The 13,192-nt window shown below is 52.8% G+C and overlaps 1 protein-coding gene across 3 annotated transcripts in view; it reads right to left on the bottom strand.

Annotated features, from left to right (window-relative positions):
- Nucleotides 1-7,095, bottom strand: part of aldh5a1 (aldehyde dehydrogenase 5 family, member A1 (succinate-semialdehyde dehydrogenase)) — a 79,827-nt gene extending 72,732 nt beyond the window's left edge. For 2 of the 3 annotated variants that reach the window (XM_072509717.1, XM_072509718.1), the window contains exon 1: nt 3,753-4,063. In XM_072509717.1, coding sequence (XP_072365818.1) covers nt 3,753-4,037 — 285 coding nt within the window. In that variant the 5' untranslated portion in view covers nt 4,038-4,063. Of the gene's footprint in view, nt 1-3,752; nt 4,064-7,056 lie in introns of those variants that run through there. The other variant, XM_072509719.1, reaches the window with a different exon arrangement.
- Nucleotides 7,096-13,192: the final 6,097 nt, after the last annotated feature.

Genomic DNA, 13,192 nt, shown 5'->3' with positions numbered 1-13,192 from the left:
TACTGGGTTATGCGGATAGGGTAGATATGTGGGCTTAGGGATAGTAGGGTGCTCTTTCCAAGGGCCGGTGCAGACTCGATGGGCTGAATGGCCTCCTTCTGCACTGTAATTCTATGATTCTATGAAAGTATCATCTTGCAACATTGAATGTGTCTCTATATGTCTTTGTGGAACCTGCCTCTTCATTCACCTGATGAAGGAGCTCCGAAAGCTAGTGATTCGAAATAAACCTTTGGCTTTAACCTGGTGTTGTAAGACTTATTACTATAAGTCAGTTGGCGTGGGAAGACGGGCACCAGTGGGCAGGTGCTTTCTGTGGCCTAGATAAAAAACAGCAGGACAAGTGGAATCTCATTCAGGGATGCCCTGTGTGCACTGGAGGCACTGCTCCAAAATGTTACCTCCTTCCTTTCTTGCCACCTACACCTCCCCCTCCACCTTAACCCGCATTTCAGCATCTACAGAGTTTGGAGCTGCCAAGGCCACTAGAACTGCCAGCATTTTATGGATGCTAAAAATCCCACTGTACTATGACAGCGAGCCGAGGGAATGCTCACTGCTGTCCTGAAATTATGTTCTTCCCTTAACCAATATCATGAAAAATAAATTGCCAGCTCATTATCTCATTGCTGTTTACAGGACCTGCAAATGGGTTTCCTACATTACAATAATGGGGTTGCTGTGTCAATCAGAAACATATCAGTAGCAAAAATAATGTAACTAGCAAACAGTATTCATAATAATAATAATAATCCTCATTAGTGTCACAAGTAGGCTTACACTGCAATGAAGTTACTGTGAAAATCCCCTCGTCCCCACTCTGGTGCCTGTTCGGATACACTGAAGGAGAATTCAGAATGTCCAATTCATCTAACAAGCACGTCTTTCGGGACTTGTGGGAGGAAACCGGAGCACCCAGAGAACGTGTGGACTTCACACAATGTCCCAAGCCGTGAATCGAACGCGGGTCTGTGGCGTTGTGAAGGAACAGTGCAAATCACTGTGCTACCTGGCACTGAGGGTGTAAGGAATATATGTTGGGCAAAAGTCCCAATCACTTTGGATTCATAGTGTTGCACTATACATGTTGCATGGAAATTTGGTTCAAGTTCCAAACCACATTGAGTGGTAACTAAATACTGGTAACCAAGTAAATCTTCCACCACGTCATATTGTCAGATAAATCATTACTGTAAATGTTTTCTCAATGTTCTGTCAATTCACACCAGCGGACTGAAGCACACATACTGTTAACCAGCAATCAGCTTTTTAGTGAAGAATAGTTGCTGGCTCCTCAAAAATCAACAACACTGTACTGTGGACTTTTTGTAAAAAAAAACCAAAGCTCAAACAGGCATTATTTACTCACAATGGCCAGAATATTAAATTAAAAGTGAGCAGTTAACGATAGAAAGGATTATTTGACTATTGAACTTTAGTTCCTTTTTTAAATGCCTGAAAGTGTTTCAGATATAATTATTACCGTAGAGTTAGACTATTGTAATGGAGCCTTTAATCAGATTACTAAAAAGGCGGCACACGCATTATGAAGAATGAAGGTGGATGTCAAACTCTTTTATTCTTGAAGTGCTTCTCAAAATGCTCACATTCAACATTTTCATTATCCCTGTGCTGCAGTTTTATGCCCTGAAGTAGGGTTGGGGGGGTGGCAAAGAGGGGGACAGGGGGGGTCAAAGAGGGTAAAGGGGAGGACAGGGGAGGGTCAAAGAGGACAGGTGGGGGGACGAAGAGGGGACGGGGGGTCCAGGGGGGGGGGGGGGACAAAGAGGGGACGGGGGGTCCAAGGGAGGGGGGGGACAAAGAGGGGACGGGGGGTCCAAGGGGGGGGGGGGGCAAAGAGGGGACGGGGGGTCCAAGGGGGGGGGGGGTCCAAGAGGGGACGGGGGGGGGGGCACAAGAGGGGACGGGGGGGGGGCACAAGAGGGGACGGGGGAGCACAAGAGGGGACGTGGGGGCACAAGAGGGGACGGGGGGGCACAAGAGGGGCCGGGGGGGCACAAGAGGGGGACCAGGGGGGCCGAGGGGGGGACCAGGGGGGCCGAGGGGGGGACCAGGGGGGCCGAGGGGGGGACCGGGGGGGCCGAGGGGGGGACCAGGGGGGCCGAGGGGGGGACCAGGGGGGCCGAGGGGGGGACCAGGGGGGCCGAGGGGGGGACCAGGGGGGCCGAGGGGGGGACCAGGGGGGCCGAGGGGGGGACCAGGGGGGCCGAGGGGGGGACCAGGGGGGCCGAGGGGGGCACCAGGGGGGCCGAGGGGGGCACCAGGGGGGCCGAGGGGGGCACCAGGGGGGCCGAGGGGGGCACCAGGGGGGCCGAGGGGGGCACCAGGGGGGCCGAGGGGGGCACCAGGGGGGCCGAGGGGGGCACCAGGGGGGCCGAGGGGGGCACCAGGGGGGCCGAGGGGGGCACCAGGGGGGCCGAGGGGGGCACCAGGGGGGCCGAGGGGGGCACCAGGGGGGCCGAGGGGGGCCACCAGGGGGGCCGAGGGGGGCCACCAGGGGGGCCGAGGGGGGGGGACCAGGGGGGCCGAGGGGGGGGACCAGGGGGGCCGAGGGGGGGACCAGGGGGGCCGAGGGGGGGACCAGGGGGGCCGAGGGGGGGACCAGGGGGGCCGAGGGGGGGACCAGGGGGGCAGAGAGGGGGACCAGGGGGGCAGAGAGGGGGACCAGGGGGGCAGAGAGGGGGACCAGGGGGGCAGAGAGGGGGACCAGGGGGGCAGAGAGGGGGACCAGGGGGGCAGAGAGGGGGACCAGGGGGGCAGAGAGGGGGACCAGGGGGGCAGAGAGGGGGACCAGGGGGGCAGAGAGGGGGACCAGGGGGGCAGAGAGGGGGACCAGGGGGGCAGAGAGGGGGACCAGGGGGGCAGAGAGGGGGACCAGGGGGGCAGAGAGGGGGACCAGGGGGGCAGAGAGGGGGACCAGGGGGGCAGAGAGGGGGACCAGGGGGGCAGAGAGGGGGACCAGGGGGGCAGAGAGGGGGACCAGGGGGGCAGAGAGGGGGACCAGGGGGGCAGAGAGGGGGACCAGGGGGGCAGAGAGGGGGACCAGGGGGGCAGAGAGGGGGACCAGGGGGGCAGAGAGGGGGACCAGGGGGGCAGAGAGGGTGACCAGGGGGGCAGAGAGGGTGACCAGGGGGGCAGAGAGGGTGACCAGGGGGGCAGAGAGGGTGACCAGGGGGGCAGAGAGGGGGACCAGGGGGGCAGAGAGGGGGACCAGGGGGGCAGAGAGGGGGACCAGGGGGGCAGAGAGGGGGACCAGGTGGGCAGAGGGGGGGACCAGGGGGGCAGAGGGGGGGACCAGGGGGGCAGAGGGGGGGACCAGGGGGGCAGAGGGGGGGACCAGGGGGGCAGAGGGGGGGACCAGGGGGGCAGAGGGGGGGACCAGGGGGGCAGAGAGGGGGACCAGGGGGACAGAGAGGGGGACCAGGGGGGCAGAGAGAGGGACCAGGGGGGCAGAGAGGGGGACCAGGGGGGCAGAGAGGGGGGCCAGGGGGGCAGAGAGGGGGACCAGGGGGGCAGAGAGGGGGACCAGGGGGGCAGAGAGGGGGACCAGGGGGGCAGAGAGGGGGACCAGGGGGGCAGAGAGGGGGACCAGGGGGGCAGAGAGGGGGACCAGGGGGGCAGAGAGGGGGACCAGGGGGGCAGAGAGGGGGCCGGGTGAGGGGAGCAAGACGGGAGATAGATGGGGCAACAGGGATCCACTGTCACCGCAGCCGCCCCCTCCCCGGCCTCACCTTGCTGGTAGCCGCTTTCCAGCTCGCTAAGCTGCTGTGAGCCGCGCTCACCGCCTCTCTGGCCTCCCGTGGACCGCAATCCGCCACTTCAATCAACTGCTGCCCGCTCGCAGGGTCAGTGACCGGGAACAGAGCCGCGCCATCGGCGTCCAGCCAGCGGCCCCCGATGTAGGCCTGCGAACGCAGCAGCCCGGACTCCGCCCCGCTGGAATACAGCCGTGGGGCGGAGCGGGGTCCCGCTGCCGCTTCCAGCGCCCAAATTCCGCTCCGCAACCCCCGCAGCATCGTCCCTAAACTGCCCAGATCGAGGAGACAGCAAGCGTAACCCCGCCTCCCCAAGGGCTCCAGCCAATCTGGCAATGGGACAACACCGCCCCCTGCAGGACAGGAGTAGAACTACATTTACACCCCCAGCAATGAATGGCACTTTATAGCGCTCGCCTGGCATGTGTTGAGGACGGGGCAGTGTGGGCTAAAATGTGTCAGGTGGCTAGCAGGCCACCTTGAAGCGCACCCTCAAGCCAACCTCCATAATATAGTGGGTGAGTGGTGCCGAAATTGACAGCCCACCTCTCAAATGGATAATTAACAGTTAGGCTAGTAAGCAAGCATATGGACCAGGATAATATGCTGATCACGTCATAAAACGGTTGCACTGCTCCTTCCTCAGGTGAATCAAGAGGTAGGTTCCAGAAACATATATGTGTTTCTGGAACCTACCTCTTCATTCACCTGAGGAAGGGGCAGTGTTCCGAAAGCTAGCGATCTGAGACAAACCTGTTGGACTTTAACCTGGTGTTGTAAGACTTCTTACTGTGCTCACCCCAGTCCAACACTGGCTTCTCCACATCATAAAACGGTTGATCAGCAAACTACCCAGCCTTCAGGAGAACAGCGACCATGACACCACACAAACCTGCCATGGCAACCTTTGCAAGACGTGCCAGATCATCAACATGCGTACCACCATTACACCATCCGCCAGGAACGCAGTACATACTCGTGCGACACGGCCAACGTTGTCTTCCTCATACACTGCAGTAAAGGATGTCTCGAGGCATGGTACATTGGTGAGACCATGCAGACGCTGCGACAACGGATGAACGGACATCGCACGACAATCGCCAGGCAGGCATGTTCCCTTCCAGTCGGGGAACACTTCAGCAGTCAAGGGCATTCAGCCTCAGATCTTCGGGTAAGCATTCTATAAGGCGGCCTTCAGGACGCACAACAACGCAGAATCGCCAAGCAGAAACTGATAGCCAAGTTCCGCACGCATGAGTATGGCCTCAACCAGGACCTTGGATTCATGTCTCATTGCATTCACCTCCCACCATCTGGCCTGGGCTTGCTAAAGCCTACCAACTGTCCAGGCTTGAGACAATTCACACCTCTTTAACCTATGATTATCCCTCTCTCCAGTTGCACCGTCTGGACCTGTAAAGACTTCATTACCTGCAAAGACTCGCATTCAAACTATCATCTTGCATCATTGAATTGGTCTACATATATGCGTTTGTGGAGCCCACCTCTTCATTCACCTGATGAAGGAACTACGCTCCGAAAGTTAGTGATTCGAAACAAACCTGTTGGACTTTAACCTGGTGTTGTAAGACTTCGTACTATAATACAGTTGGCGTGGGAAGACGGGCACTAGTGGGCCGGTTGTTTTCTGTGGCCTCGATAAAAAACAGCAGGATGAGTGGAACCACATTCAGGGATGTCCTGTGTGCATTGAAGGCACTCCTCCAAAATGGTACCTCCTTCCTTTCTTGCCATCTACACCTCCCCAGCATTTCAGCAACTAGAGTTTGGAGCTGCCAAGGCCACTAGAACTGGCAGCATTTTATGGATGCTAAAAATTCCACTGTACTAATACAGAGAGAACCCAGGGAATGCTCACTGCTCTCCTGAAATGATGTTTTTCCCTTAACCAATATCATGAAAAATAAATTGCCAGCTCATTATCTATGTTTACAGGACTTGCAAATGTGTGTCCTACTTACAATAATGGGGTTGTTGTGTCAATCAGAAGCATATCAGTAGCAGAAAATAATGAAACTAGCAAATAGTATTCATAATAATAATAATCCTTATTAGTGTCACAAGTAGGCTTACATTTACACTGCAATGAAGTTACTGTGAAAATCCCCTCATCGCCACACTTTTTTTTCTTTTAAACTCATGTTATTCAAATTTGTATCAAAGTAGGTTACAGCAAATAAACACCCCAGGAAACATTCTTCCCAACAATTAACTATATAGCTTGTACAGATTTTCCTCCTTCTCCCCCCCCCCACCCCCCGACGAACAGCTCCTCAAACACGGTCACAAACATCCCCACCTTTTCTCGAATTCCCCTACTTAGCCCCTTATCTCATACTTTATCTTCTCTAACCGCAGGAAGTCGTACAGGTCACCCAACCATGCTGCTACCCCGATGGCGATGCCGACCGCCACTCCAGCAAAATTCGTCGCCGTGCAATCAGAGAGGCCAAGGCCATGACATCGGCCTTCCTACTCTCCATGAGTTCTGGCTTCTCTGAAACCCCAAATATCACCACCAAAGGGTCCGGGTCCACTCCCTCCTCCACTATCCTGGCTAAGACCGTGAACACTCCCACCCAGAATCTTCTCAATTTTTCACAACCCCAAAACAGGTGCGCATGATTCGCTGGCCCCTGCCCACACCTCTCACATTCATCTGCTACCCCCTGAAAGAACCCACTCATTCTCGCCCGAGTCATATGCACCCTATGCACCACCTTGAACTGTATCAGGCTCATCCTTGCACAAAAGGTCCCGTTTACCCTTCACAGTGCCTCACTCCATACTCCCCAATTGATCTCCATTCCCAACTCCGCTTCCCATTTCTCCTTGATCTTCACCACCCACTCACCTCCCTGCCACTTATACATATCCCCAATTCTTGCCTCTCCTTCCACATCCAGAAGCAGCAGTAGCTCCAGCAGGGTGTAACCCAGCAATCTAGGGAACCCCTTCCAGACCTTTCGTGCAAAGTCCCTAACCTGTAGATACCTAAACTCACTACCCCTCGGCAGCTCTACCCTCTCCCTTAGCTCCTCCAGACTGGCGAACCCTTCCTCCAAATACAAATCCCTCACCTTGACCAGCCCCACTTCCCTCCACTTCCTGTATACACTATCCATGCCCCCCCCCGGTTCAAACCCATGATTCTCGCACAACGGCATTAGCACCGACATCCCTTCCACCCTAAAATGCCTCCTTAGCTGATTCCATATCTTCACAGTGAACTGCACCACTGGGCTCCCTGAATACCTACTCGGACCATTGGCAATGCTGCCATCTCTTCGCCACACTCTGGCGCCTGTTCGGATATACTGAGGTAGAATTTTGAATGTTCAATTCACCGAACTAGCACGTCTTTCGGAACTTGTGGGCGGAAACCGGAGCACCCGGAGAACGTGCAGACTCCGCACAGACAGTGTCCCATTCCGGGAATCGAACCCGGGTCCCTGGCGTTGTGAAGCAACAGTACAAACCACTGTGCTACCTGGCACTGAGGGTGTAAGGAATATATGTTGGGCAAAAGCCCCAATCACTTTGGATTCATAGTGTTGCACTATACATGTTGCATGGAAATTTGGTTCAAGTTCCAAACCACATTGAGTGGTAACTAAATACTGGTAACCAAGTAAATCTTCCACCACGTCATATTGTCAGATAAATCATTACTGTAAATGTTTTCTCAATGTTCTGTCAATTCACACCAGCGGACTGAAGCACACATACTGTTAACCAGCAATCAGCTTTTTAGTGAAGAATAGTTGCTGGCTCCTCAAAAATCAACAACACTGTAGTGTGGACTTTTTGTAAAAAAAAACAAAGCTCAAACAGGCATTATTTACTCACAATGGCCAGAGTATTAAATTAAAAGTGAGCAGTTAACGATAGAAAGGATTATTTGACTATTGAACTTTAGTTCCTTTTTTAAATGCCTGAAAGTGTTTCAGATATAATTATTACCGTAGAGTTAGACTATTGTAATGGAGACTTTAATCAGATTACTAAAAAGGCGGCACACGTATTATGAAGAACGAAGGTGGATGTCAAACTCTTTTACTCTTGAAGTGCTTCTCAAAATGCTCACATTCAACATTTTCATTATCCCTGTGGCTGCAGTTTTATGCCCTGCAAGTTCCTATTGGCATAGACGGCATAACCTCTTCGGGAAGTGGTTCCAGTTTACTACACTTCCCGTGAAAACGACGGCACAGTGGTTTGCACTGATGCTTCACAGCGCCAGGGTTATGGGTTTGATCCCAGCCTTGGGTGACTTGTCTGCGCGTGTTTCCTCCGAGTGCTCCGGTTTCGTCCCGCAGTCCAAAGCTGTTCAGGTTAGATGGATTGGACATATTCAATTACCCCTTGGTGTTCAAAGATGTGCAGGTTAGGTTAAGGGGTTGTTGGGCTAGGGTGGAGTGCTCTTTCAGAGGGTTGGTGCAGACTTGATGGGCCAAATAGCCTCCTCCTGCACTGTGAGGATTATATGATTCTGTAGGGATTCGATCTAACACATTTTCTGATTTAATTTCCGAAACATTCTAGCTCTAATTTTAAGATATACCTCCTTGTTCTTGATTCAGTCAGCAGAGGAAGTTGTTTCTCTTTATCTACCTCATCGGATTTTTTCTTGTTTTATACTCCTTGAATAGATCACGCCTAAATCTTATATTTGAAGCAATACAATTTGTCCTCACAATTTAACAGTATAAACCCCCAAGGTCATTCTGGTGAATCTGCACTGTCCCCTTTCCAATGTCTCACCTGAGGTGTCATGCCCTGTACTGAACACAGTGGGAGCGATTCTCCGCTCCCGCGACTATGTCCCCACGCCGTCGTGAACGGCGCGAGTTTCACGATGGCGCGAAATGGCCCCGATCGCGATCGATTCAAGGCCCGAAATAGGGCTAGGAGCGGGGCCGCGAGGAACTTGGGGGGCGTGTCGCGAAAGCAGCATCGTCAGCGCGTGGCGGGTAGCGCCGGCGCCAACCCACGCATGCGTGGTTGCCATCCTCCCCAAGGCCGCCCCGCAAGAAGATGTCAGATGGATTTTGCGGGTCGCGGAGGAGAGGCCGGCCCGCCGATTGGCGGGCACCGATTGCGGGCCAGACCCCATTTGAGGTCCCCTCCGGTGCAGGAACCCCCCGCCCGCCCCTCCACAGGCTGTCCCCCCCAGCATTCCCATGCTGTTCCCGCCGGCAGCGACCAGGTGTGGACGGCGCTGGTGGGAACCCATCATTTTGGGCAGGCCGCTCGGCCCATCCAGGCCGGAGAATAGCGGGGATAGTGGTGATTCGCCATTTTGGGTGTCTCGGGCGATTCTCTGGCCTGCACCGCACAGAACACGACGGGGCCGTTCTCGCCGCTTGGGTGAATTGCGGGAGGGCGTCAGACCGGCGACGCGTGGAAAAATGGCACGCCAGGCGTTTCTCCCAACCAGCGCGGGAGCGGAGAATCGCGCCCCGTGTTCCAGATGAAGGTCTGAACGAAGTTCTAACTACTGGAGCATGATTGTCCCCTTTGGCCTCAAGGAGGCTGGAATATAAAGTTAATAATCAATTTGTGTTTTAGATTGCTTTTTGAACCCATTCAGCTTGTAAGGATTTATGTACATGGGGTGGAATCCACGGTTACACTATTCCTAAGTTTATTGTTCACTGTTTCAAAATTATTCTTCCCACTGCGACACCAGTACATTGTACTGCACGCTGTATTGCCAAACAATGCAAATGCTCTCATTGGAGCACAGAGCTTTGGAGCAGGATCTGGCCATTCGGTCCTTCGAGATCCTTCAGCCACAACCCAAGTTTGGATCAGAAAAGGACAGCTGTTTGAATGTCAGAGTTCGATGGAAACCATGAAAATTTCACAATCCCCACTATCACAATTTACTGAAATCTGAAGTGACCACTCTGTCAAGCTACACTGCACCTGATAGGCCGGCACGGTGGCACAGTGGTCAGCACTGTTGCCTCACACGCCAGGGACCTGGGTTCAATTCCAGCCTTGGGTGACTGTGTGGAGGAGTTTGTACATTCTTCCCCTTTCTGGGTGGGTTTCCTCCCACTGTCCAAAGATGCGTAAGTTTTGGGGCAGCACGGTAGCATTGTGGATAGCACAATTGCTTCACAGCTCCAGGGTCCCAGGTTCGATTCCGGCTTGGGTCACTGTCTGTGCGGAGTCCGCACATCCTCCCCGTGTGTGCGTGGGTTTCCTCCGGGTGCTCCGGTTTCCTCCCACAGTCCAAAGATGTGCAGGTTAGGTGGATTGGCCATGATAAATTGCCCTTAGTGTCCAAAATTGCCCTTAGTGTTGGGTGGGGTTACTGGGCTATGGGGATAGGGTGGAGGTGTTGACCTTGGGTAGGGTACTCTTTCCAAGAGCCGGTACAGACTCGATGGGCCGAATGGCCTCCTTCTGCACTGTAGATTCTATGATTAGGTGTTCATGCTGAATTGTCCTTTTGTGTCCAAAAGATGTGCAGGCTGGGTGGATTGGCTATGCTAAATTGCACCTTTGTGTCTAAAGGTTAGGTGGGGTTACAGGGATAGGGTGGGGGATTGGGACTAGGTAGGATTCTCATTCGAAGGGTCGGAGCAGACTCAATGGGCTGAATGGCCTCCTTCTGCACTGAAAATGTTGTGAATTAGGATTGCAGATGCAGAGAGACTGGTCTAATCACTGCAATTCTTTAGTCAAACAGATGAAGCATTATGACCAGACATGTTCTACCCCAGCACTCCAAATGGTTGCACAGCCATGAAATCTCCTGTCAGAGACCAACAAGTGGAAAACTCTGGTTCAATGGTGAAAAAGAAACTCTGGTGAATATCATCTCTGACCCCCTAAGCCAAGGAAAACCAGGTCCAAGAGATCACATGGAGCACGTGTTAACTGTGAAAACATTTACCTTCTATATGAAGTGATCACTGCCCTAGTCAAGACCTGGCTCAGCTCTCTCTTTAAGGAATACAGAGTCAACACCGCGCCCAGGAGCTAGAAATGTATTCCAGCAACTCACTAGTCTCTGGGAAAAGAAGAACCTCCTAACATTAATTCTATTCCAACTTTTATTTATCCCTCAGTCAAATTCCTTAAAATCACATGATCTGGCCATGATCAAATTGCAGTTTGTTGGGATCGTGTGTGCAAAATGGTTGCTGAATTTCCGACATCAAAGAAAGACCTTAATAGCTGTAAAGCCCTTTAGAATATTTTGACGCCCTGAAAGTAGCTAGATAAATGCATATCAGAGTTCAGAAACATGCCCCCTGGCCCTCCCAATTTGAAGCTTGGCTAAAAGCAAATTACTGCGGATGCTGGAATCTGAAACCAAAGAGAAAATGCTGGAAAATCTCAGCAGGTCTGGCAGCATCTGTAGGGAGAGAAACGAGCTAACCTTTTGAGTCCAGATGACCCTTTGTCAAAGCTAAAAGGCATAGAAAAAGTGGGATATATTTATACTGAGGGGTGGGGGAATGAAAGATGAGTCATAGCCACAGAACCAAAGGAAAAGAGTGCTAATGGCCACAGAAACACAGGGAAAAGAGTGCTAATGGCAGTCCCCAGACAAAATAAAAGTTGTGAAAGGCCAAACAGCAAAGGGGGTGCTGATGTCGTCTGACGTGATGACCTCTATCTCACAGAGTCTGAGCGCCAACTCTCAGAAACTCCCTCCTACCTCCCCCTGGACCATGACTAGACCACTGAACATCAAGCCATTATCGCCAACATCGCTAGTGACCTAATTTCCTCCGGAGGCTTCCAACCTCATAGTCCCCCAATCCCCGACAGGCCACTTTTACCTACTTCCCAAAATCCTCAAAAAGGACTGTCCTGTCAGACCCATTGTGTCAGCATGCTCCTGCCCCACCAAACCTATTTCCTCTTATCTTGAAGGCATCCTCCTTCCTCTGGTCCATTCCCTCCCCCACCTACATCCGGGATTCCACTGATGCCCTGCGTCATATTTGTCATAATATACACACAGGTACATGATGGTGCACAGACAGGCAGTGATTGACACACAGGATGACCAGTGAACACACAGAACACAGCAGCCAATCACCAGACAGGACACGACCACTATAAAGCCAGAGGGCACTAGTTTTCCTCCTTCGGCCCTCCAAGCCCGTGCCGACCATGCTGCCCGACTAAACTACAATCTACTACACTTCCTGTGTCCGTATCCCTCTATTCCCATCCTATTCATGTATTTGTCAAGATGCCCCTTAAATGTCACTATCGTCCCTGCTTCCACCACCTCCTCCGGTAGCGAGTTTCAGGCACCCACTACCCTCTGTGTAAAAAAACTTGCCTCGTACATCTACTCTAAACCTTGCCCCTCGCACTTTATACCTATGCCCCCTAGTAATTGACCCCTCTACCCTGGGGAAAAGCCTCTGGCTATCCACTCTGTCTATGCCCCTCATAATTTTGTAGACCTCTATCAGGTCACCTCTCAACCTCTGTCGTTCCAGTGAGAACAAACCGAGTTTATTCAACCGCTCCTCATAGCTAATGCCCTCCATACCAGGCAACATTCTGGTAAATTTCTTCTGCACCCTCTCTAAAGCCTCCACATCCTTCTGGTAGTGTGGCGACCAGAATTGAACACTATACTCCAAGTGTGGCCTAACTAAGGTTCTATACAGCTGCAACATGGCTTGCCAATTCTTATACTCAATGCCCCGGCCAATGAAGGCAAGCATGCCGTATGCCTTCTTGACTACCTTCTCCACCTGTGTTGCCCCTTTCAGTGACCTGTGGACCTGTACACCTAGATCTCTCTGACTTTCAATACTCTTGAGGGTTCTACCATTCACTGTATATTCCCTACCTGCATTAGACCTTCCAAAATGCATTACCTCACATTTGTCCGGATTAAACTCCATCTGCCATCTCTCTGCCCAAGTCTCCAAACAATTTAAATCCTGCTGTATCCTCTGACAGTCCTCATCGCTATCCGCAATTCCACCACCCTTTGTGTCGTCTGCAAACTTACTAATCAGACCAGTTACATTTTCCTCCAAATCATTTACATATACTACAAACAGCAAAGGTCCCAGCACTGATCCCTGCGGAACACCACTAGTCACAGCCCTCCAATTAGAAAAGCATCCTTCCATTGCTACTCTCTGCCTTCTGTGACCTAGCCAGTTCTGTATCCATCTTGCCAGCTCACCCCTGATCCCGTGTGACTTCACCTTTTGTACTAGTCTACCATGAGGGACCTTGGCAAAGGTCTTACTGAAGTCCATATAGACAACATCCACTGCCCTACCTGCATCAATCATCTTTGTGACCTCTTCGAAAAACTCAATCAAGTTTGTGAGACACGACCTCCCCTTCACAAAACCATGCTGCCTCTCACTAATACGTCCATTTGCTTCCAA

The sequence above is a fragment of the Scyliorhinus torazame genome, chromosome 6 (assembly GCF_047496885.1).
Source record: "Scyliorhinus torazame isolate Kashiwa2021f chromosome 6, sScyTor2.1, whole genome shotgun sequence".
Lineage (NCBI taxonomy): Eukaryota > Metazoa > Chordata > Chondrichthyes > Carcharhiniformes > Scyliorhinidae > Scyliorhinus > Scyliorhinus torazame.
Note: the sequence above shows the minus strand (reverse complement) of the source record. Positions and strands in the feature narration are given on the sequence as shown.